Source organism: Bombus pyrosoma, linkage group LG4, assembly GCF_014825855.1.
Source record: "Bombus pyrosoma isolate SC7728 linkage group LG4, ASM1482585v1, whole genome shotgun sequence".
Lineage (NCBI taxonomy): Eukaryota > Metazoa > Arthropoda > Insecta > Hymenoptera > Apidae > Bombus > Bombus pyrosoma.
In genome coordinates, this window is record NC_057773.1 from 1,468,486 (window position 1) to 1,487,747 (window position 19,262).

The 19,262-nt window shown below is 44.3% G+C and overlaps 3 protein-coding genes across 10 annotated transcripts in view; 2 read left to right on the plus strand and 1 right to left on the minus strand.

Moving 5' to 3' along the window:
• The window catches only part of LOC122566664, a 59,912-nt gene extending 53,483 nt beyond the window's left edge, over positions 1-6,429 (plus strand). The window contains exons 4-7 of one of the 2 annotated variants that reach the window (XM_043724252.1): positions 2,298-2,567; positions 4,007-4,191; positions 4,375-4,506; positions 4,577-6,429. In XM_043724252.1, the coding sequence (XP_043580187.1) occupies positions 2,298-2,567; positions 4,007-4,191; positions 4,375-4,506; positions 4,577-4,721 (732 nt within the window). In that variant the 3' untranslated portion in view covers positions 4,722-6,429. The remainder of the gene's footprint in view (positions 1-2,297; positions 2,568-4,006; positions 4,192-4,374; positions 4,507-4,576) is intronic. The other variant, XM_043724253.1, reaches the window with a different exon arrangement.
• A 145-nt stretch (positions 6,430-6,574) lies between these two features.
• Positions 6,575-7,923, plus strand: LOC122566676 (COMM domain-containing protein 8-like). The gene is made up of 5 exons (XM_043724274.1): positions 6,575-7,031; positions 7,118-7,207; positions 7,279-7,440; positions 7,504-7,656; positions 7,716-7,923. The coding sequence occupies exons 2-5, from the start codon at positions 7,142-7,144 to the stop codon at positions 7,869-7,871; spliced, it is 537 nt and encodes a 178-aa protein (XP_043580209.1). The 5' UTR covers positions 6,575-7,031; positions 7,118-7,141; the 3' UTR covers positions 7,872-7,923.
• Positions 7,924-7,967: 44 nt separating this feature from the next.
• The window catches only part of LOC122566661 (A-kinase anchor protein 200-like), a 39,231-nt gene continuing 27,936 nt past the window's right edge, over positions 7,968-19,262 (minus strand). For 3 of the 7 annotated variants that reach the window (XM_043724242.1, XM_043724241.1, XM_043724244.1), the window contains 5 exons: positions 14,108-14,483; positions 12,018-13,924; positions 10,468-10,635; positions 10,116-10,181; positions 7,968-10,030 (listed from right to left, as the gene is read on the minus strand). In XM_043724242.1, coding sequence (XP_043580177.1) covers positions 9,986-10,030; positions 10,116-10,181; positions 10,468-10,635; positions 12,018-13,924; positions 14,108-14,483 — 2,562 coding nt within the window. In that variant the 3' untranslated portion in view covers positions 7,968-9,985. Of the gene's footprint in view, positions 10,031-10,115; positions 10,182-10,467; positions 10,636-12,017; positions 14,484-18,481; positions 18,675-19,121; positions 19,255-19,262 lie in introns of those variants that run through there. The other 4 variants (XM_043724239.1, XM_043724238.1, XM_043724240.1 and 1 more) reach the window with 2 other exon arrangements.

The following is a 19,262-nucleotide window of genomic DNA, read 5'->3' on the forward strand; positions in this document are numbered from 1 at the left end:
GGAATTCGTTGAATCACGGAACACGGAGGAAAGCTGTTCACGATGCAGTCCGGTCGGCCTTAGATAATGTTGCACGATGCACGTGCATTAATTGCATTCCTAGGAAGAAGCTCGAACTTCCGGGACTTTCGCGCTCGCGAATTCGCAAGGATACTAACGTGCGCCTCCCCGATCGATAGATGCCATAAACGTTGAAAGCACGCGGCGAAAATAGTCGAGTAGATGCGTCCAAAGAAGAATATGTGTGTATTCTTCGGTCATTGAAGAACGTCTCTTATCGCTCTCCGTATCGCCATACCTAACAATTATTTATGGTTGGTAAAGGTTCTGCGAATCATACGCTGGTTATCAATGACGCGACGCAAAGAACGTGCAATGTTAACGTTGTGCAACGATAAAATATCGATACTGTCCGATAAGACCCACCGTAAAAATCTGCAGTCAAGATGTGGTATTCAAAGGTATCGAGTATCGCGAAAGGTACACAAACGGTCGAAACACAGAGGCGGGGACGTTTCTTTCGGGCAGTCTGCCAAAACGTTCGTCAACCCACGCTCAGCTCTCGCCGAGAGTATAGTTCAATGGAGCAGCCAAGTACCCTGGCCCCTTAGGACGGTGATGTTGACAGACGTAAAAGTAGCGACTACGAAAATAAGAAATATTCCACGATCTTTGAATGCTCCAGAATTGAAGCTCGTCCAGTTCGTGATGAATATTCTTTTTCGATGAGGAAAGGAAAGCGACATTTGCATGCGAAAACACAGGCTACGCCGTGCCGTACCACTCGACGAAAAAAAACACATGACGTTTATAACATCTCCGAGCAATATCGGCGGATCGACCGACCGACCACCCACGAAATATTTTCGATAGGAGGCGATAGATACCTGGAGAGTTGAGTCGAGAGAGTATCTTCTATCGAGAAAGTTCTTCTCGACGATGGAACGAGCCGAAAGGAAGCTTTTGTGGTTTACATTCTTCTGGCGAGACTTGCTCGTAAAGCATTCGCCGGTGGTGGTAAAATCTTAGGATAGTTAGTCAGCGACAGCGAAGAGTTTCCAGAGGCAATTACCGCGTCTTGTACCGTAAGTTGGTACAACCTCTCGGGAATGGTCGGCCGGCAAATGCATCGGAATACAATCGGACGTTTCGCAACGGAGCCGCAGCTCGATGTCTCATTCGTGAGTCGCGATGAGTCGCGATGGATCGCGACTCGAGTCACGGAACGCGTGCCCGTATCCCGAAAATTGCAGGAAACACGGGGCGGAGCACGAAATGGAAGACGCGAGCGACACGGTTCACCGATCCTGAGGCTCGTGTGCACGTGATTTCGTGCCCGCTTCTGCCGTGTTTCATTCACGAGTAGGTGCCCCGAGCGAGATACGATGAATGTTAATGAGGCGGTCGGTCAGCTGCTCGATCCTACCGAAGGAAAATAACGCACGAACAAATTAAATTTCAGGATACGTATGCGTCTCCCTGCAGAAGGGAGCCCCGCGATTGCCTCTCGCGTTCTTCTACCTTTCCCTCTATTCGTTCGTGTCGATCGTTCTGTTTGTCGTTCGTCGAGAATTCTACACCGTCTCCTACGATCGTGACATCGTTCGAATTTCTATCTCCGCGTGAAAACGCGTCGTTGGGGAATTCGAAGAGAAAAAAGTCGTGAAGGAATCCTCCTGTACGACTTGTTTCTCCTCCCACGCGTCCATCTTCCTTCCATGTTGGTTTCCTAACCTTCAAATTCGAGCAACACGGTCGGCGAGATGTTATCGGGAATCCTCGAATCGGGCCATTCGAAAGGGAAAATTCGTAATGGAAACGTGCATACGTTCACGAGCAAAAGGGTCGCGCGATGCAAAAGGTCGAACACGAACTCGATTGCCATCGGGCAGAGCTTTGAGTTGACTTTATACATCGTATAGGCGTGCACGTTCGGTGTCCCGTCTCACCCCATGGGACATTGTTCGGCTCCCTTTGCGAAGGCGGCCGACCCACTGGGCCACGACCGGAAGTGCATTATTCACGCTCGATTTTTCGTCAGAGAATCATACAAAAAATATGTAAAAATTCGAAACGGATGTATGCGTCGCGAGAAAGCGCTACGGAGGCCACCATGACCGCTGCCCAGGAGATAAAACGGCATGACAATGGCGTCGACCCATCGTGACCTTACGAATTTTTTGCCCTACACGGGTTTAGTAGGAGAAGAATGCGCCCAGCACGATTTCGTCGAATTTCGACAAAATAATCGGGCACCAGGTATTCCGAGATCGCTAAATCCGAAATTCTATCGATAGATCATGTTTCGGCGTTATTCGGATTCGAACCCTGCAAGATGGGATAAGAGACTAGGTACGCCACTGCAGCGCAAAATTTATGATCACGATTTCTCGGCCAGGCTATTCGTCAGGGACGATCGCGAATCTCAATCCTGGCGTAGCGTCTTGACAGAGTACGTCGGAGAGGAAGGAAGACAGCCTACGAGCACAGTTCGTATTACAGAGACCCCGGCAAGATCTTCGCGTTTTGTCAACTGGAAAGGAACCGACCGAAGCAATTTGTCCTCCGTACGTGCGTTTCTTTATTATTCATCCCATGGAAACGTCCCGCGTTACCATTACGTTCGCCCGTTTATACGTTCTATCAAAGACAATCGGTTCAGTTTCCCCGAGCTCGTTCATTCTAGATCCCGCGATTGCTTTCCAAGTACACCAGCCGCGAATAATATTAACATTCGATAAAGCGAACCTTCTCGTTCCACCGTATTAGCAACCTGTTGACTTTCATATATCCTCGATCAGAGTCTCAAGTATTTATTCGCCTCTCTGGTCGTTAAATCTCAGTGGTTTGCGCGTTCGATTATAAAGTGCGTTTCATTCTCGTTAGCAATCGTGTCAGTGATATTTCTTTGCCCACGTAACACGTAATAGAGACACGCGGAACGAACGAAAGAGGCTGAACGAGACTTAAGCAACAAGATGTCACGAGCGATTCTGAACTTCCCCGCAATTAGCGATTGCATAAGCGATCGGTATTGCGGCTCAGATGTCGATGCTTCTCCCTCGACCTTTGATCCAGACGACGTTGCACTGATTGACGTTGAAGTAACGTCGTGATCACCGCGCCTACCCGCGGAATCCCATCGATAAGACCCCGGCAGATCGAGACCGATCGCCGGTACCCTTGGACACGGGATCGCGGCATTTTGTTCCGCTAGCCTATTGTCATCGATCCCGGCCACGATCCTACGACCCACTTAACACGATCAATTACGCGTACGAGCAATCGGTCCTCGATCCGCGATCCTTGCCAGCAATTATAAACACGCTCGATTAAAACTCGACTCGTGACGCGGTCACGTTGCGTTCCTTTCGAGCCAGGTGCGTTCTGAAACGCAGGCACTCTAATCTGTATTCCCATAGAAAACCGGCCGTTTCGTTTCCTCCGCGATTTACGAGCTTTCTATCCAACGTTCCCGATACCAGGATGAAGAACGCTAAGCGGACGATTGAAATGCGAGAGTAGACTTATCAGCTACTGGCAAATTCCGGCCGCGTCGCCCGGTAGTCGGCAATTAACACCGAACGAAACACTAGCTTTTCCACGGTCCCGATTTCAAAAGGCTCCTTCCACATGCATTATGTATTTCGTTCGAATTTGTGTCCCGGTTCCGTAGAATCGTTCGAGGCACGAGGCTGGATATCGTTGCTCGTAAAAATAGTAACCGAGGGTAATTAGTGTCGATTGGAAGAGTTGCTACGTGTGGCCCCGCGATACGGATAACCCCTTTCCGTTGATTTAACCATTGGCCAGCGAACGGTTCCACTTTAGACCAATCAGCCAACCAACCGACTAAGGTTAATTAAACTCAATTAAAAGCGAAGCGATACAAACCGCCCTCGCGTTGCTTTTCCAAGCGAGCCGAGATTTTCTTTTCGAATCGCGCTATTGTCGTGTTATTGGAGAACGCGGAATAATAAAGATCCGTTGCCGGTTTTTCTTGCAGACGACGAACGTGGGCGGCAGCAGCGTAGTGGAAAAGCTATCGTTCTACAACCACACGGAATGCGAGTGTCGAGAGAGAACCGAATACGACACGAGCAACGAGAAACCCTCCGAACAGAGAGTCTACAGGCATCATCAGTCCTCCCCGCAACCTCAGAACATGAGAAGGGCACAGCCGAGAAAGCCGTGAGTTCCCTCTTACATCTATGTGCATATACCTGCATCGATCGTCTTCCGATCGAAACGAATGTCGTGCAGCTCATACGCTTTCCTCCACCTTTCGCTATTTCGATATCGGCTGTTATTGACTTCGCACCGAGGTCCGATCGCTTTCCACCAACGACTAATTTGTAATTTCGAATTGATTAGGTGCCGGTGTCCTTCGGAATTCACACCGAGGATGACGCTCGAAGGCGTCTGCCAGTGCACCTGCTTCGAAACTGACCAGAACTGTATCAAGATCAAGCGAGGAAAAGGATTCTTCTCTCTTCGCGATAGATTGTGAGTAACATTTTTCAGCTACTTTTCTCGTAATAACGAGAGTATACGAGTTCATTACGTCGAATTACAGATGCATTCAAAATGAGGAGTGCGCGATGCCAATCTGCGAGTTTGGTGAATATATGGGGCGACGAGGCAAGTGTCCTCGGAAACAAGACAAATTCGATGCGATTGCCAATTACCACACGAACTTTAACCACCGATTCAGGAGCTAGAGAAGCGGGAGAGGAAAGAGAGCAAGTGTTAATGAAGAAGAAACTGAGGAGGAAGAAGAAGAACGAACAAGTCAAAAGTGCGTGGAACGCGCGCGACGTACATGAAACGAACGGTGCCATCTTTTCCGAGTACCTTTGCGTAAGACTCGATATATGTATACATATGTACCCCTCGAAGCAGTTATATATAAATGTATCCTGCTATTTTCGCCGTCAACCTTGTCACTATATTTTGTCCTTTTTTTTCTATCGTTGCGAATGGAGAAAAGTTCGAATCGGTGATTGCGTGCAGTGATTAGACACATAACGAAGCGCTACTATAGTCGAACGTGATTATTCGTATCATATACGTTTCGATATTAATCGCCCTTTGATTCGTCTCGAACAGCAAAGTTTGGATATTAGTAAAAATAGAAAAGCTTCTTGTGTAATCAGTTTAAAATATAGGTCGTTATACTCGAATCTTGATCCAAACACTGTTCAAAGATCGAGGGGCACGAATATTTTGATCTTGTAAATTGCAAATAACCGATTTGTTCAGCTGTGGCTGAAATTTATTAGATCTGATGAGAGAGAGAGAGAGAGAGAGGGAGAGAGAGAGAGAGAGAGACGCGATTGCTCCTTATAGCCAATAGCGCTAGCAGCGCCAGTTTTGGAATTGGTGATAAAAGACTTGATTGTCATAGGACCACGAGCCTAGTCCGAGATTCTGTCCCTATTCTGTACCAGACGATTCTCTTTGAAAGTTCGATAGACTAAGCGATAGACTAACAGACAGTCGATCGGCTATGTAGAGAATATCGATGGTTGTATACCAAAGCGAAGAAACGGTGAACGCGAGAAGTAACCGCGCAGAGACCTAACATGAGTCCGTCAACGTACTCGTATGTTCTTATGTTCCCGCATGAATACGCCGAGGACATTTAGAAATCGTGCCATAACGTGGCATCCGTATTCCATTATGTTTATATGTACTTTATAAAAGAGCAAATCGACACGACAGCAACAAAAGACGAATGGTACGAGCATACAACGAACATTTTCTCGATGGATCCACCGCAGGATCATCGTTAACCTATGCAAACGACGGACCTTCGAAGTATACGAGAAGAAAAGGAACAAAGTACGATTGGCTCGATGTGTTATTCGAGCTGTGAACATTTCGTATCGCACCCCCTAAACGTGTTTTGTACGCTTTTATATACATTATTATAGTATGTACGTACGTAGTAGCCGACTTGATCGTGAAACCGATTTCATAGCTGATCTAGCATTTACGTGACCACGGAAACATCATGTACAATCGGGTGTAGATTACCATTTCACTTGCACTCAATTTCACTCCTGAAACTTTTATGCGCGTCCATTATGAACTACGATCTGAAATTGTCATTTCAAATATGACGAAAACGTATTCATACAGATGGCATTCAGTTGCGCTGTTGACTATTTAATCTTTTACGCTTGATCTGTGGTCGAATGTACACGATGAATCAAGACCGTCTTTTTCGATCTTTTTGTGCCGAATATTCTATCGTTAATCGCGAATATGTACAGAACGCCATTCGACATTCAGCTTACTATTGTACTCGCTACCACTTCTAGGCAATATACATATATAGACGTAGGCAACAAATCAAGCAGTACAGTTGTATAAAGAAATTCATGAGTATCATTTCAATAAAATTTCAATTTACCTCTAAGCAAATTTCGTGGAGTTTCATCTTATCCGGATCGATAATCGATGGCACTATATTCATCTTAATTACTAGGAACACTTTAATAACGCTTCAAATATACACCCGCGTGCGCGGAACAGTCAAATTATATGTTATATAAAAAATGGCGCGACAAGCTTCTAAAGGTCACACTATCGCCATCTAGTAGTCACATCAGTAAATGCTGTTTTTCTCCCTAGATACGGCATTAATATTCTAAACATATACATATGTTGTAAGAAATTGTTATACGTATTATTACTCATTTTACATTTCATTTTTTATGTTAATAAATCTTATATTTACTACAATAACCACTATTCTTTTCTACATACATATATACATATATATATATATATATACTTTTCACTTAAAATAATCGTTGCCACTCACAGGTGGCGATAAAACGAATTTGTCAGTTGTCAATAAGTTTTCGTACATTTCGGAGCGTGAAATATTAGAAGTATCGACTTTAATAAAATATGAATGAAATATAAAATTTTTTATTTATATACGATAAGTTTATTTGTAACTATTTTTGTGAATGATGTTCCAGTTTATCTATCACGTGTAATGTAAATGAAACTGCAATGTATGACTATTGTCATGTAAAATAAATGCATAAACAAACGTGCAAAAGTTTACTAAATTTTGTTATTTATAATTTGAAATACACAGAAAGTTCTACGGAACTTGCAAATTATGGAGACTGCTCAAACGTTGTACCTTAACCTCTTTGGTGAGGACAAAATTCACGTTTTGAAAGAAGTAAGTATTACAATGATCAACGGAGTAAGAAATTATTTATTTGTTATTAAAAATTAACCCGTATAATTTAGTTGTTGCACGCTTGCGTGGATGAAATATGTGGCAGACCAGGTCCAACCTATCATAAGTTCATAAATAGCATGGATTGGAGTAAAGAAGAATACGAAGAAACATATAAATTAATATCTATGCTCCTGAGAAATCCAGCTTCATTATATTTAATTGAAGAAAGGGTATGTTTAATATTCTCATGGAACAAATAAAACTTTCATATTAGTAAATATAATTCTCTTTAGATGCCACAAGAGTACCACGAATTACCTGAGCAAATTCAACAGAATATATTATCGTGTTTAAAAGTGAGAAGACAACAATTAACAGATGCATTGTTGATGGAATACTCTAAGGAAAAGCACGACACAGTAATTGACTTTGATTGGAGATTAAAGGTAAACTAATAAAAAAATTTGTTCAAGGTACATTGCTATTAATTGCATTATTCTTACAGCTTGTAATGGGGTCTAGCAAGTTAGCTTCTTTAAGAGAGCCCCTTCTTCAGTTAGATCTCATTCTTGAAAGTAAGGACTCAAAACGTATTCTAGATTTGGAATTAAGCAAAGATGAATTGGACACGTTTATAAATACCATGGAAAATATAGTGTGATAACTCAGATGTAAACAAATTAATCAATAATAAAAGGATTTGTTATACTCAATGTATGATCGCAGTAAATTTCCAAGATCAAATAAGTACACGTGGTTTTACACTTGTTTCACAGTTTATTATAGGTTATAGATAAATGTAGAATAGTTTAATTACTATTATAACTGCTCATCGAAGATACTGAAGACTGTTGGTCTGTGTCCGAGGCACTATCGACTCAAAAATCTCATTTACAATTTTGTAGTTCCGACGCGCAAAATAAATAAACGAGGAGGCTTGCGTCGATGGCGCCTCAGCGTTAACGATTAATAATTCGAGTGCACAGATCAGTCGGGTTCAAGGATTTTTTTTTTATTTTCTTCCTTTTTTAAATAAAAAGTTCGCTCTCGTCGCCAAAACTTGCCTCGAAAAAATTTCGTTGTAAAGATCATTACGGACAATATATTTAATGAAAGGTTTACTATACAACTTTTAATTTTACCTCTTTCTCCTTACTCATTATATATCGTTTAAAAATCAATGCCGGTCGCGGGCACAATGAACGCTCGCTCCATTAACACTTACATGTATTCTGAGATTTTGGAGCATTTACATATATGCGCTTTTCGTTTAACTTTACGATCTACGCTACGGTCTTAATAAAAAAAGCTGTCATAGGTAATTATTTACTTCTGAAGATCCGTAGAAACTAATCCGTTTTGGATGGTAATTGTGCATGTTTCGTAATTGTAATTAGGCGATATTTTAGTGATTATTATAAAATTACGAATAGGCTTCCTCGTAAGTATTCTCGTATGGAGAAGTAGCATTCCGAAGGACAAACGCCGAATTTACACAAACGCTTTCTCTATGTCTAGATTATATATCACTTACACTGTCTCGACATACTGTATGTTTTTCTTATCTCGTGTGTTGCATTATACGTATGTACGCATTGGCGTGTAATGTCCTTACATGTGTGTAATTGTATCGAGTGCTCGCGCGTACCAAAGTCATACGTAGAAGTGTGCAGTTCCTCGTTACAACATAAAACCTCTCGATTGTACAATTATAAAGAAAAACAAGGACCGCGAAAGAAACACGAGCAAAATAATCGACTGTCCTTAAAATCGCGATGCGAGTGTTTCATTACTCGTGCGCTTTGACATATCTTTTAATAACTTTTTTCTTCTCGCTCTGCTTTCGTCCATCCTATCTCTCCTCCTTTTCTGTTCACACTCTGGCGAAGAGACATATCCCAAATTATTCTTTCCTATTTCCCTTGTTTCTTTCCTTGACACTTGATATTCACTCTCTCATTTTCTTCTCTCTAGCTCTCGCGCTCTCTCACGCATTCGAACACACACGCACACCTTGTTCTGTCAGTCTCTGATCTTCCCTTGTTTTTTTCTTTTTTTTCTATTTTTTTTTTATTACAGCTTTCTTGTTCTTTATACTCTCTCGATATAGCAATACATATGTAGTTACGAGGGGACGCGCCTCGATGAGTATTTTTTTTGGAATACGCGACAAACGAAGTTTTTGTTACCATAATTTATCTTGTTTTAATTCGAATGTTCGTTTGTATCGTTTGTCCGCCGCGCGATGGTTACCATAATACGATTTATGTGTAGCAAAAATGACAGGTTCTAGATTTTTTACACAGCAGGGCCACTTGTTACGATGTTACAAATAAGCACGGCCCATGGTTGAAAATATTACATTCGTATCGCAAAAGAACAGTAAGAATTATCTGCATCGAGGTACCATCCGCGAACGGCACTACACATTTTCAAAATCAATCTTTCTTTTTTCTTTCTTTTTTTTTTATCTGGCTCGTCCTCGTAACCCCGTTCTCTTGGATGATACAACCGTTCACGTTTCGTGAACTTTCTCTTTCGCCCTGCCGTCAAATGCCATCTAATAATTATTAATAGGCCTACTATAAAGTCTATATGTTCTCGCGATGTCGCGGTCACATCGTTCCATTTTTTTGTTGCTCGTAACGAAAGAACGTTATTTTCTGTTTAGTTGCAGGAATGGTCCAAATATACATATCTATATAATATACTTTTTTGGTTTTAACGAGAGAAAAGAACTTTCTTCTTCCCAAAATACAATTCGGTTAGTGGTGTTTATTCGTTTATGTTGTTTTGGTAATGTGCTTCCGCGATAATTTCCTGTAAACAGCAAATAAATTATACGTTCGATAAGAATATGTATACAAGTATTTGTCGACAAAAATAACTTGTGTACTCTACTTACGTTCGTATTACACTCGATGGTTGCTGCCGCAACAGCCTTATCGCTTATGTCCATCTCTTCGATAGCCTTTAACAAAAAAAAAAGAAAAAAGAAAATGAGATAACTATTAATAGTTATATCATCGAACTACATCGATATCTTACAAGTAAAGAATTAAACTATATTAAGATGCTAATCAGATGGCCCCTCGCACTTTATTCTTCTTTGGACATTAAACTGCGTTAATGGTCTCAGAATCGTTCGCGCTAACCCGCGCGAGCGATCTGTTGGCGATCATCATATATTGCGTATTTACAACGTTTACTAAAGACAGGAGCGTATAGAGTACAAAATCGGGTTGACACTATATTACCTTTGCTACTGATGCGACATCCTCGGTAATGGCTGGGGCAGATGGTGGAGAGGCGGGTACTTCGCTTGGGACGGCTGGTGTTGTAACCTTGATAGCATCGGCTGAACTTTCTGTCGTACTGTCATGAGCCACATTATTTTCTACTGGGGCCTCGGGTTCGGGAGTGCTCTGTAATGTATATATCTTCTTGTTAAAGGATTCGATCGGAGAAGTTGGACGTCCGCAACAAGTCCAAATCCCAACATGCTACGAGGATAAAAGACGTAAAGGTCGATTCTGTCGAACCACTGGAGAAACGAACAGTAAGGATTATTTCCCCATAGACAAGTAAATAGATACTCGACATGACTACCATAAGGACGACCATCATGTGGCGGGACAGAATCGCTCCTCATGCTTTTCGAACAGCGCAAAGAATTGGAAACCCTGCTGATAAACCCTCGAATAAGAAAACTCTGCATGCGCAATACAAGATGCTAACGACAAAACAGATGCAATTACGGAAAGAGCATATGATAGTATCGATGTCTAATAAATAAGTTCTATGCCATAATTAAGTTCTAAAAACCTCAGCTATTTACGTGTATACAATTAGTTTAAAGTTTACGTCTATCAATGAGATTCACGCTAGAAATTCGTCTAAGTCGAGCGGCTATGTTATATTAGTGACAGCGTTCCGACGAAAAAGAAATTTTCTACGGAAACTGGACTCGACTAGTGCAGCGAATGTTTCTTGCTCGTTTATCTATGTGTCGAGCTACAAATGCTCTACTTTAGCGCCTCGATTCGAATAACAAGTCGTGTTAATATTGTCAAGAAAACCAAGAGGCAAACAACACAGGTGATGGCAGTAACGGTTGTTCTGGTAATGGTTGGTGGTGGAAGCGTCATAGGAGTTGTCAGCAACAGAGTAGACGTGTTGTTAATCACGTTCGACAGAACGAAGGATGCATTCGACGAGACCCTTTCTTTTAAAAAACGCTGGATCGTGTGTTAAGGACCAGAGACAGAAAAGAAAGAAAGTGAGAGAGAGAGAGAGAGAGAAAGACAGAGAGAAAGAGAGAGAAAGGACATATACCATGAGGGGAAAATGTGTTTTGCGACACAATCGATTCTGTTTAGATTTTCTATTCCATATCGTGCATGGAGATACGCCGAGACAGGGATATTGTCGATCGTTTAGATGAAATTCGTGCAAAAACCCACAGACCTCGATGTGCCAGTCTCGGTCTCATTCGATTACCCTTCGTCGAGAGAACGTCGTAAAGCGAAGGTGAGAAATTGAGATACCGAGGATGATGGTCGATTATCTGGGATTCGATGTGTGGAGGTTTGAACGAAGGTACAAAACGCGATGTGTGTCGGGCGACAGAGCACTGGACAGAGCATCAGGACATGGGGAAAACGGGAGAAAGTCGATATTTTCAGACTATATTCACAGAGACGATTGGTTTGTGCGGACCGTACGACGAGATACTTGGAACGAGGCGCCACCAAAGGTATTTGGCTGCCTGAATTCATGCCAGGAGGTTGTGTTACATGTTAGTCACCTGATGGATCTCCTGGATAGTAGTCGACGACGTGGCGTTGTTTGACAACTGACACGAAACCGAGCTCTCTTCCTGCTTCTCAGTCTCCGCCAGAGACTCTGCTAACCTCTCCTTTAATTCAATGTCGGACTCATTGTACGAATTGAGGCTTATCGACACCGATTCCATCTTGAACTCTCGATTGCTCTGGTCGTCGTACAACAGTGTTTGTGAGGAGTCTTTTGTGGATGTTGTTAGGCCAGACGTGATACTGACATTGGACAAAGGACTGGGGCTTCTAGGCGGTATCGGTAGTGTCTCTGTCGGGTTTCTTAAACTGGACGCGTTCTCGTCGGGAATTGGAAGCTCGCTATTCGTTTCGGACATATTGAGCGGACAAGAAAGCTCTTCCGGCGGTAAGGGATATTTGAAGGAATCTAACTGTTGGGTCGTATCCTCAAGGGCTGTGGGAAAATTGTCCGTGAGACCAGGAACGTCTTCCAGCCTGGACGAAGAGAGATTCGTTTGAGTTTCGCTCGCGAGATACGTGGTTTTCTCGTTAACAGGACAGGGAGGCAGACTGTCTGACATTTTTAACGACGCGTCATCTGCCTGGGGAACGGGAATATCCGCGGTAGAACATTCGTTCGTCTGTTGGATGTGTTGTTCCGGCAGTGAAAGGGATCCGTCCACTTCTTCTACGTGTTCTACGTCTGGAATCTGAGACTCTGTGTGAACAACGGGGGAAGGCATTGTGTTCGAATTGTCCGCCACGTTTACGGTTTCCAAATCAAATTTTTCCTGAGGACTAGGCACAGGTGATTCTGACAAAGGTGGAGGCGGCATGGGCATCGATTCCTCCTCGTTCCTAATCATCTCGGGTGTGTCTATCACTTTGTCGATAACGTTCTCGATCGTGGAATCGGTAATAGGCGTAACAGGATCGATCACCGCTTCGTTAGAAACAAATGAATTTTTCGATTCTTCCGGTACTTCGGAAATGAGAATTTCCTCCGTAGGTACGGCAACGTCGGGTTCCGTTTCCGTTTCCAATTTGTCATCCACTTCCGGAATGACTTGGACCGACTCGATATCTACCTTCGAATTATCCGCTACTTCTTCGACGAGCGTTTCCGTCACTTCCTCGTCCTCCGGAATGACAACCGCTGGCTTTGCCTCTACTAAGATTTCTTCGGAAATCGGAACGGGACCTTCTTCGGATTCCACGATCGCATCAACGGTCAATACTGGTGGATCGATAACGGCGGCTTCTTCCACTCGCTCGATATCTTCTTGAACAACTTCGTTCGGCTCGATAATCTCCTCGATTGGTTCTTCGACACGTTCCTTTATATTTACCGATTCCGGTACCTTTTCTCTCTCGCGTGCAACGAATTCCTCCTTCACTACGTTCTCTAGAACTACTTGCGACGTTTCGTTTTCAATCAACTCGCCGCCGTCGAGATTGCTAACTCTATCCGATAACTGCGAAGGTTGTTCGGCCTGTATCTTTTGCGAAGGATTCGCGACATTTTCATCGACTTTGAGCTCGCAAGACTTTTCAACGTCGCTCCCCTCGGTAAGGGGAGTTGTTTCCCTTACACATTTTTGGTTGATATCGCTCTCAGATGATGACTGTTTCAGTTCGTTAACTGGAACGCTATGAAGATTTTTTGCATCACTCTCGAGAGACGGGAGAGCGTCGACCTCGGTAGTCTTATTGCCGTCACCGGCGCTAAGCGACTCTAAATTCTTGGTAACATCGTCCGGAGGATTAGGCGCGTCTGTATCTATCTGCGACAGAGCTTCAACGCTCGCAGGGATAAGAGTCGATTTTGTTGGGGGTTCGTCGACAGAAGAAATGGGCGGTCGCATCTGGGGAGTCGCATCGAGAGATTCCGCGGCTGGTGTTGACGGGTCGTTACGTTCTGGGCAGAGGGAAGATAAGACTGGTGGTGTAATTATATCCTTGTCAGCAGCCTCGGCAGGCAGCTTAAGGGCCTCCGCTAGCGCGGTAGCGGTCGCCGCGGCCTGCTGAGCCTGCTGCAAAGGCGACGTATCTATGGGGGTTGGTGGTGGACTGGACGGAGGCAAGGAAGGAATATCCTCACTGGTTTTCCTCTCAATGATAGACGGCGTAGCGACTGTCTGGACTCGGAATACGGAGACTTCTACCGGGTCCGCTATGAACTGACCACCGGCTGGACTGACCTCGACTACTTTTTTCTCGGCCTCCACTTTTTCGACCTCCTCTTTCTTTTCCTCGACAGGGACAGGAGTTGGAGCAGAGGGAGTGGGTTCCTCTGTCTTTTCCTCGGTAGGGCTACTAGCGGCCGATGCTGGGCTTTCTTCCTTCGCCTCGGTCGACGGTGCTGGTGCCGCTGCTACAGGGGCGGCTTCGTTCTCCGCTGTTGGACTACTTACTGCCGATTTTTCTTCAACCGGACTACCTGCCGTGGCTGATCCATTTTCCGCTTCTTCGCCACCCTGCAACATTTTCGTAGAAGTCGTTTATGCAAAAAAAAAGAAACGATACATCGAGTGAAAAGTGAACAATTTCAAGCGCGTTAATCAACGCAATCTTCACGACAAGCTATACGATATTGTGTTGGAAAAAGAATGCCAGTTCAACGAAGCACGATATTATTTTTTTTTCTTTTTTTCTTTTTTTATTCATCGTGGAGGGTGACCAACTTAACAGTTGTCGCCCGTGCTCTCGAGGCTAGGGTATGCTCTCTAAGCAATTCGAATAGAAAGAAGGGTGAACAACCTAGCGACTCGTAGACAAGAGAAGTTCACAGAAGGGTGGATGTTCCCATAAGGGACACGCACAGGGGTACAAAAATGAGCGAACCATAGGGTGCCGAGGTACGAACGTCATCCTTTCAGGGGTAGCCAATCGTGTCACTGTGTCAGCGAGTGCTCGTTACGAGCGAGACGTAATTGATTCTGATTTTATTAATAACGTGCTCCACTGTTGCTTCTAAAACACGTATCTGGCATCCGAGTCGAGTTTTCGCTCGTAGAACGTGTCCTCCGAATTCCAAAGAAAGAAGACACTGTTACTCGAGGCCAATAGGTGTTATTCGTTCCTCGATATTCGTTCAAGCAAGAAGTACGTAGACCTTGATTCCAGCCATCCTCACGGCTTGACGCAAATAGAAAAAATACGAGTGGAACGAAATCAATTCTTGAAACCGAAGAGGGAAACAGAAACCGGACGTGCGGAACGCAACGCGTGCTTTATCGTCTGCAGACCTCGTATCGATCGGCTGGTTAAGTGAAACCCCTTCTCGCCGTTCCTCCCATGCTTTTTCGTAAAGGGTAAGCCTCTCGCTTAAAGAATTACAGCCCCTGAAGGGTTCTACACGAGGGCTTTCTAAAGCGGAGTGTTTTTTCTCAGACGGTTCCGATTCCCGTGTTTCGCCAGCACTGTGTACACAATTTTTTCAAGTAAAGAAATTTTCCACGTGAAACGATGCTCTCTACATTCCTCCGTACTATCTTGGAAAATGTTGCCTCTAGCTAGAGACGAAAGAACGGGTGTTTGTCAGAGTTTCTCGACCTCGTGGTGAACGAGTGAACGAGTCAAAGCACTCGCGAATTCGCGTTACAAATTTGGCTAAACTTCAGGGGAAACTAAGTAACAAAAGGACAAGCCGAAGTTTGGCCGTTGGCCAAAATCTTTCTTCAGGCCATTGTCCGTCCTGTGGGTCAACGGTAGAAAGGGACACCGCGGTAATAAACTTCCAATTACCTTCGGTTTCTTCTCGCGGCGAAATCGATCGAGCAAACGGTACCAAAACTCGCGTGTCTCTGCCGATGCATCATTGGCTGTCGACCAACTTTGATCGCGAGTAGGTTATAAACAGTCGCAATAACTCTGTAACGAAAGACGAGCGTTAGAGCAAGCAGTCAAAGTCCGCGAACGTAGACGGAGGTAAGGGAAAATCTACGCACAATGTTCTCATTAGATACTCTAAAAATATATTTACGCGAAGGTTGCAGATTTCGACACTTTGTTTGAATCCTCTCCAAGAGTACCCAATCAAATCTCAACTAAGAAAACCCAGCGAGTTCTCCAGAAAATGACGCAACCGGTATCTCTCGAACGCGGCGCAAATATCGACAAAAATATCGCAATTTGTAAACTTAATATCATATAAAATAATATTCGTCGTAATCGAGTTACGATGAAAATTAGGATAAGCTTCGACTACAAGTTTCTACTAAGAAACCTCGCTCTTCTACTACACTTTGAGTCGTAAACGTATCTACGCCAGACATTATGCTCGTTGATCCGTGCGAATTATCCTACCTTGATATCAGCTGTATAACAGCTGGTACGCGGGTCACATTAGAACCTATACTAGAATCAATTTCCTGTTCCGCAAAAAATATTACCTAGGGTGACGCGTGGCACGGACACGTGCTACCCTCGTGCAACAACTGTCGGTTGGTCCACGTTACGGAGATCTAGCGAGCGCATAAATTTATGGGACGATAGCGATCGGATAGCTTTTCATTCCTGAACGATATGAACCCGGCGTTCATGGATGTAAACGCGATATCGCACGGCTATAGCATGTATCTGTTTACGCTGTAACGACTAATTACTTCCTTCCCATTCGACGAGTGTACGCTTTTCCTTTCCACGAGGAGTTTGACTCCTTTTTGCGTGCGAAAAGAAAAGATTAATGAAAATGTAACGGAGGAACGTGTCGTTAACGCGGCGGAAACGGTCTGTTATGAACACGAGCAGCAAGACTTAGACAATAAAGGATGAACAACGCGTCCCTAAAAAGATTGGTGATGCATCGTTTTCTCGCGAAACACTCTGCCGTTTCTCTGTCGCTGATTACTCATTGTCCCGGGCTAAATGCGTATATCGTGTAACGTTCTCTCTCGTCCGCTCGTAGTAGGCAAACGCGTTTCTTTCCTCCATCTTTTCCCTCTTCTTTCTTTTCCTTTATTTTATTTTCTTCCGTTTTTTTTTTTTTACTATTTACCGACCTTCCCTAGAATTGAATTACGACAGCAGTATTTATCCGGTTCACCGGAGCGTATCCGACAGTAATATCGGTCTTGGCATGTAAACGGAGCCCGAGAGGAAAGATGCGTTTAATATCCGCATCGAGGCAAATCAACAAGGCTACACACGAAGACCTAATTATTAAGATAAGAGCTAAGTATTAAGACAAGACCTTACCAATTTGCGTACTTAGGCTAGGTCACGACCAGAATTTCTGATTTTTAAGTATTCGAGCGAAACGTAAACGTCGAACGGGAGACACGATTTGCGCTAAGAGAAACCTACGATGTGGACGATCGTTGATAACAGAAATATCGATCTGGCACGAAAGTCACGAAGAGCCCAAAGCAGCGTGTAAACGGCCTCCTAGCAAACACGTCTTGCGTGTGTCACGCTTCCAAATGGCGCGAGCTTTCGGGTCTATTCCCGTCCGGCGTCCATGGAACGAAACGGGCCGAGCAATCGAATTTTCATGAACGCAACTTTCCGGCTCGGTCGAAAGTTCGATAAAGTTGACTAGCTATTAACCAATGATGAATCGTGAAAACGATTCAGACACCGGCTTTGATCAGCGATCGGTCGTAAATTGAATTTGTGTCACACCGGCAACGCGATTAAATTTCGCGTCGAACATAGACTAATTCGACCAATATTAATTTTCATCTATTCGCCTAACGGTTCTGCGTGGATTAACCCAGCGCATATCACGTTCATTTCGCTCGAGCACGGCTATAATTCGATACGCGAAACCTTAAAACGCGTTCACCCACGTGGAATGCGAGAGGTAAACGAAAGCCTCGCCGAGTATGATCTTTTCACGCTATTTTCGTTCGAGGCGTTGGTCGACGTTGGGCGTTCTTCTTGAGCTTCGTGAGCCGAGAAAACATTTTGCAAGCTTTCACCGCGTTCGACTCGAGCCTCTCTCGCGGATGACTATTTTTGCAAAGCGCGCACCGACGGCCCGGCGCGACGTCGCCGCCACACCGTTTATCGGTGTCGATTTACCTTTCTTTCCGCTGCATGTTCCAACGCATTGAACAATGGACTATTACGTAAAAAGAGTATCGACCAACGAGAGCCCGCCGCGGCGCGACGCGACGCGACAGACATAAATAAAATATTAAGTATTCAGGTGAAACGAGTCCTCCGCCTCTCGTTCCTCTCTACGGCCGATAACCCGACAAACAATGCGAAATTAACCACGGACCTCGAACGGATACGACAACCATTAATTCCTGCGAACGAAGCCATCTGGGAACGGTTAATCTGCACCGGAAACGCACTCGTTCTGTTTCGGTATCGCGCAACCGGAAGTAGCCCGAGATCGAAGGAAATGTTCGATGGGCTAGTTCCTGCTGGCTATTCCCACTTCTTTCTCTTTATACGGCAAAATCAAAACTGGACGAGGGTTGAATAGGTACGCGAAGAAACGCAAACGCTTTCCGTGTCGTACCGCGGAAGATTCGGCCTCCTCGACGTCGGTTGGGACCGCAGCGACGCCCAAAAGTGGAACGTAAGACAGAACTCTTCTGGCTCCTCGAGCGAAAGCACCTGCCACCCGATATACACCACTGCCCACACTTCGCCCCGCCTTCGTGATAGACTCCATCCTTGCAAAATTTCCAGCACTTTCCGGGAAACCAGTCCTTGAAAAAGTATTGCGTAGGTAGTAACGAATCCACGATCGAAATTCTCGCGAACGACCAAGACGCGTGTCGAAACTTCGATAGAAATTACGTTAAGTTTAATTTTTTTAATTAGACGCAATAAATATTCAACTATTTCGGTCTGTATATATAGAAAGCTACCCAAATCGCTTTAATTTCTACGCAACTTTACACTCGTCTATTAGTAGATACGAATTGCCAGAGGCGCAACTGATACTCCAGAAAAAAAAATGCGTGCACTCGATGCAAGCAACATGGCAGACAATGCCGACTACGTCTCAATCTGTGAAGGCGTGAAGTGACTCACTCTTGGTCGTGCTTTTTCGCACAGCTTACAACAATTTGCGATGTTCTACATCTACTTGAAAAATTAGCCGAACGCGATCTTGGTCATCCGGAAAATTCGTGAAGCAACGTCGAAGATACCTCTGCGTGACACACGCACGCGCACGCACGATCAGCGACGAACGATCAGAGAGAAAGATCCGTACCAACTGTTCGCCGTTGGCGAACTACTCGGGCCAGCCTGCGAGTTCCCGCTGGTTTATATAGAGTCCAACAGAGGAT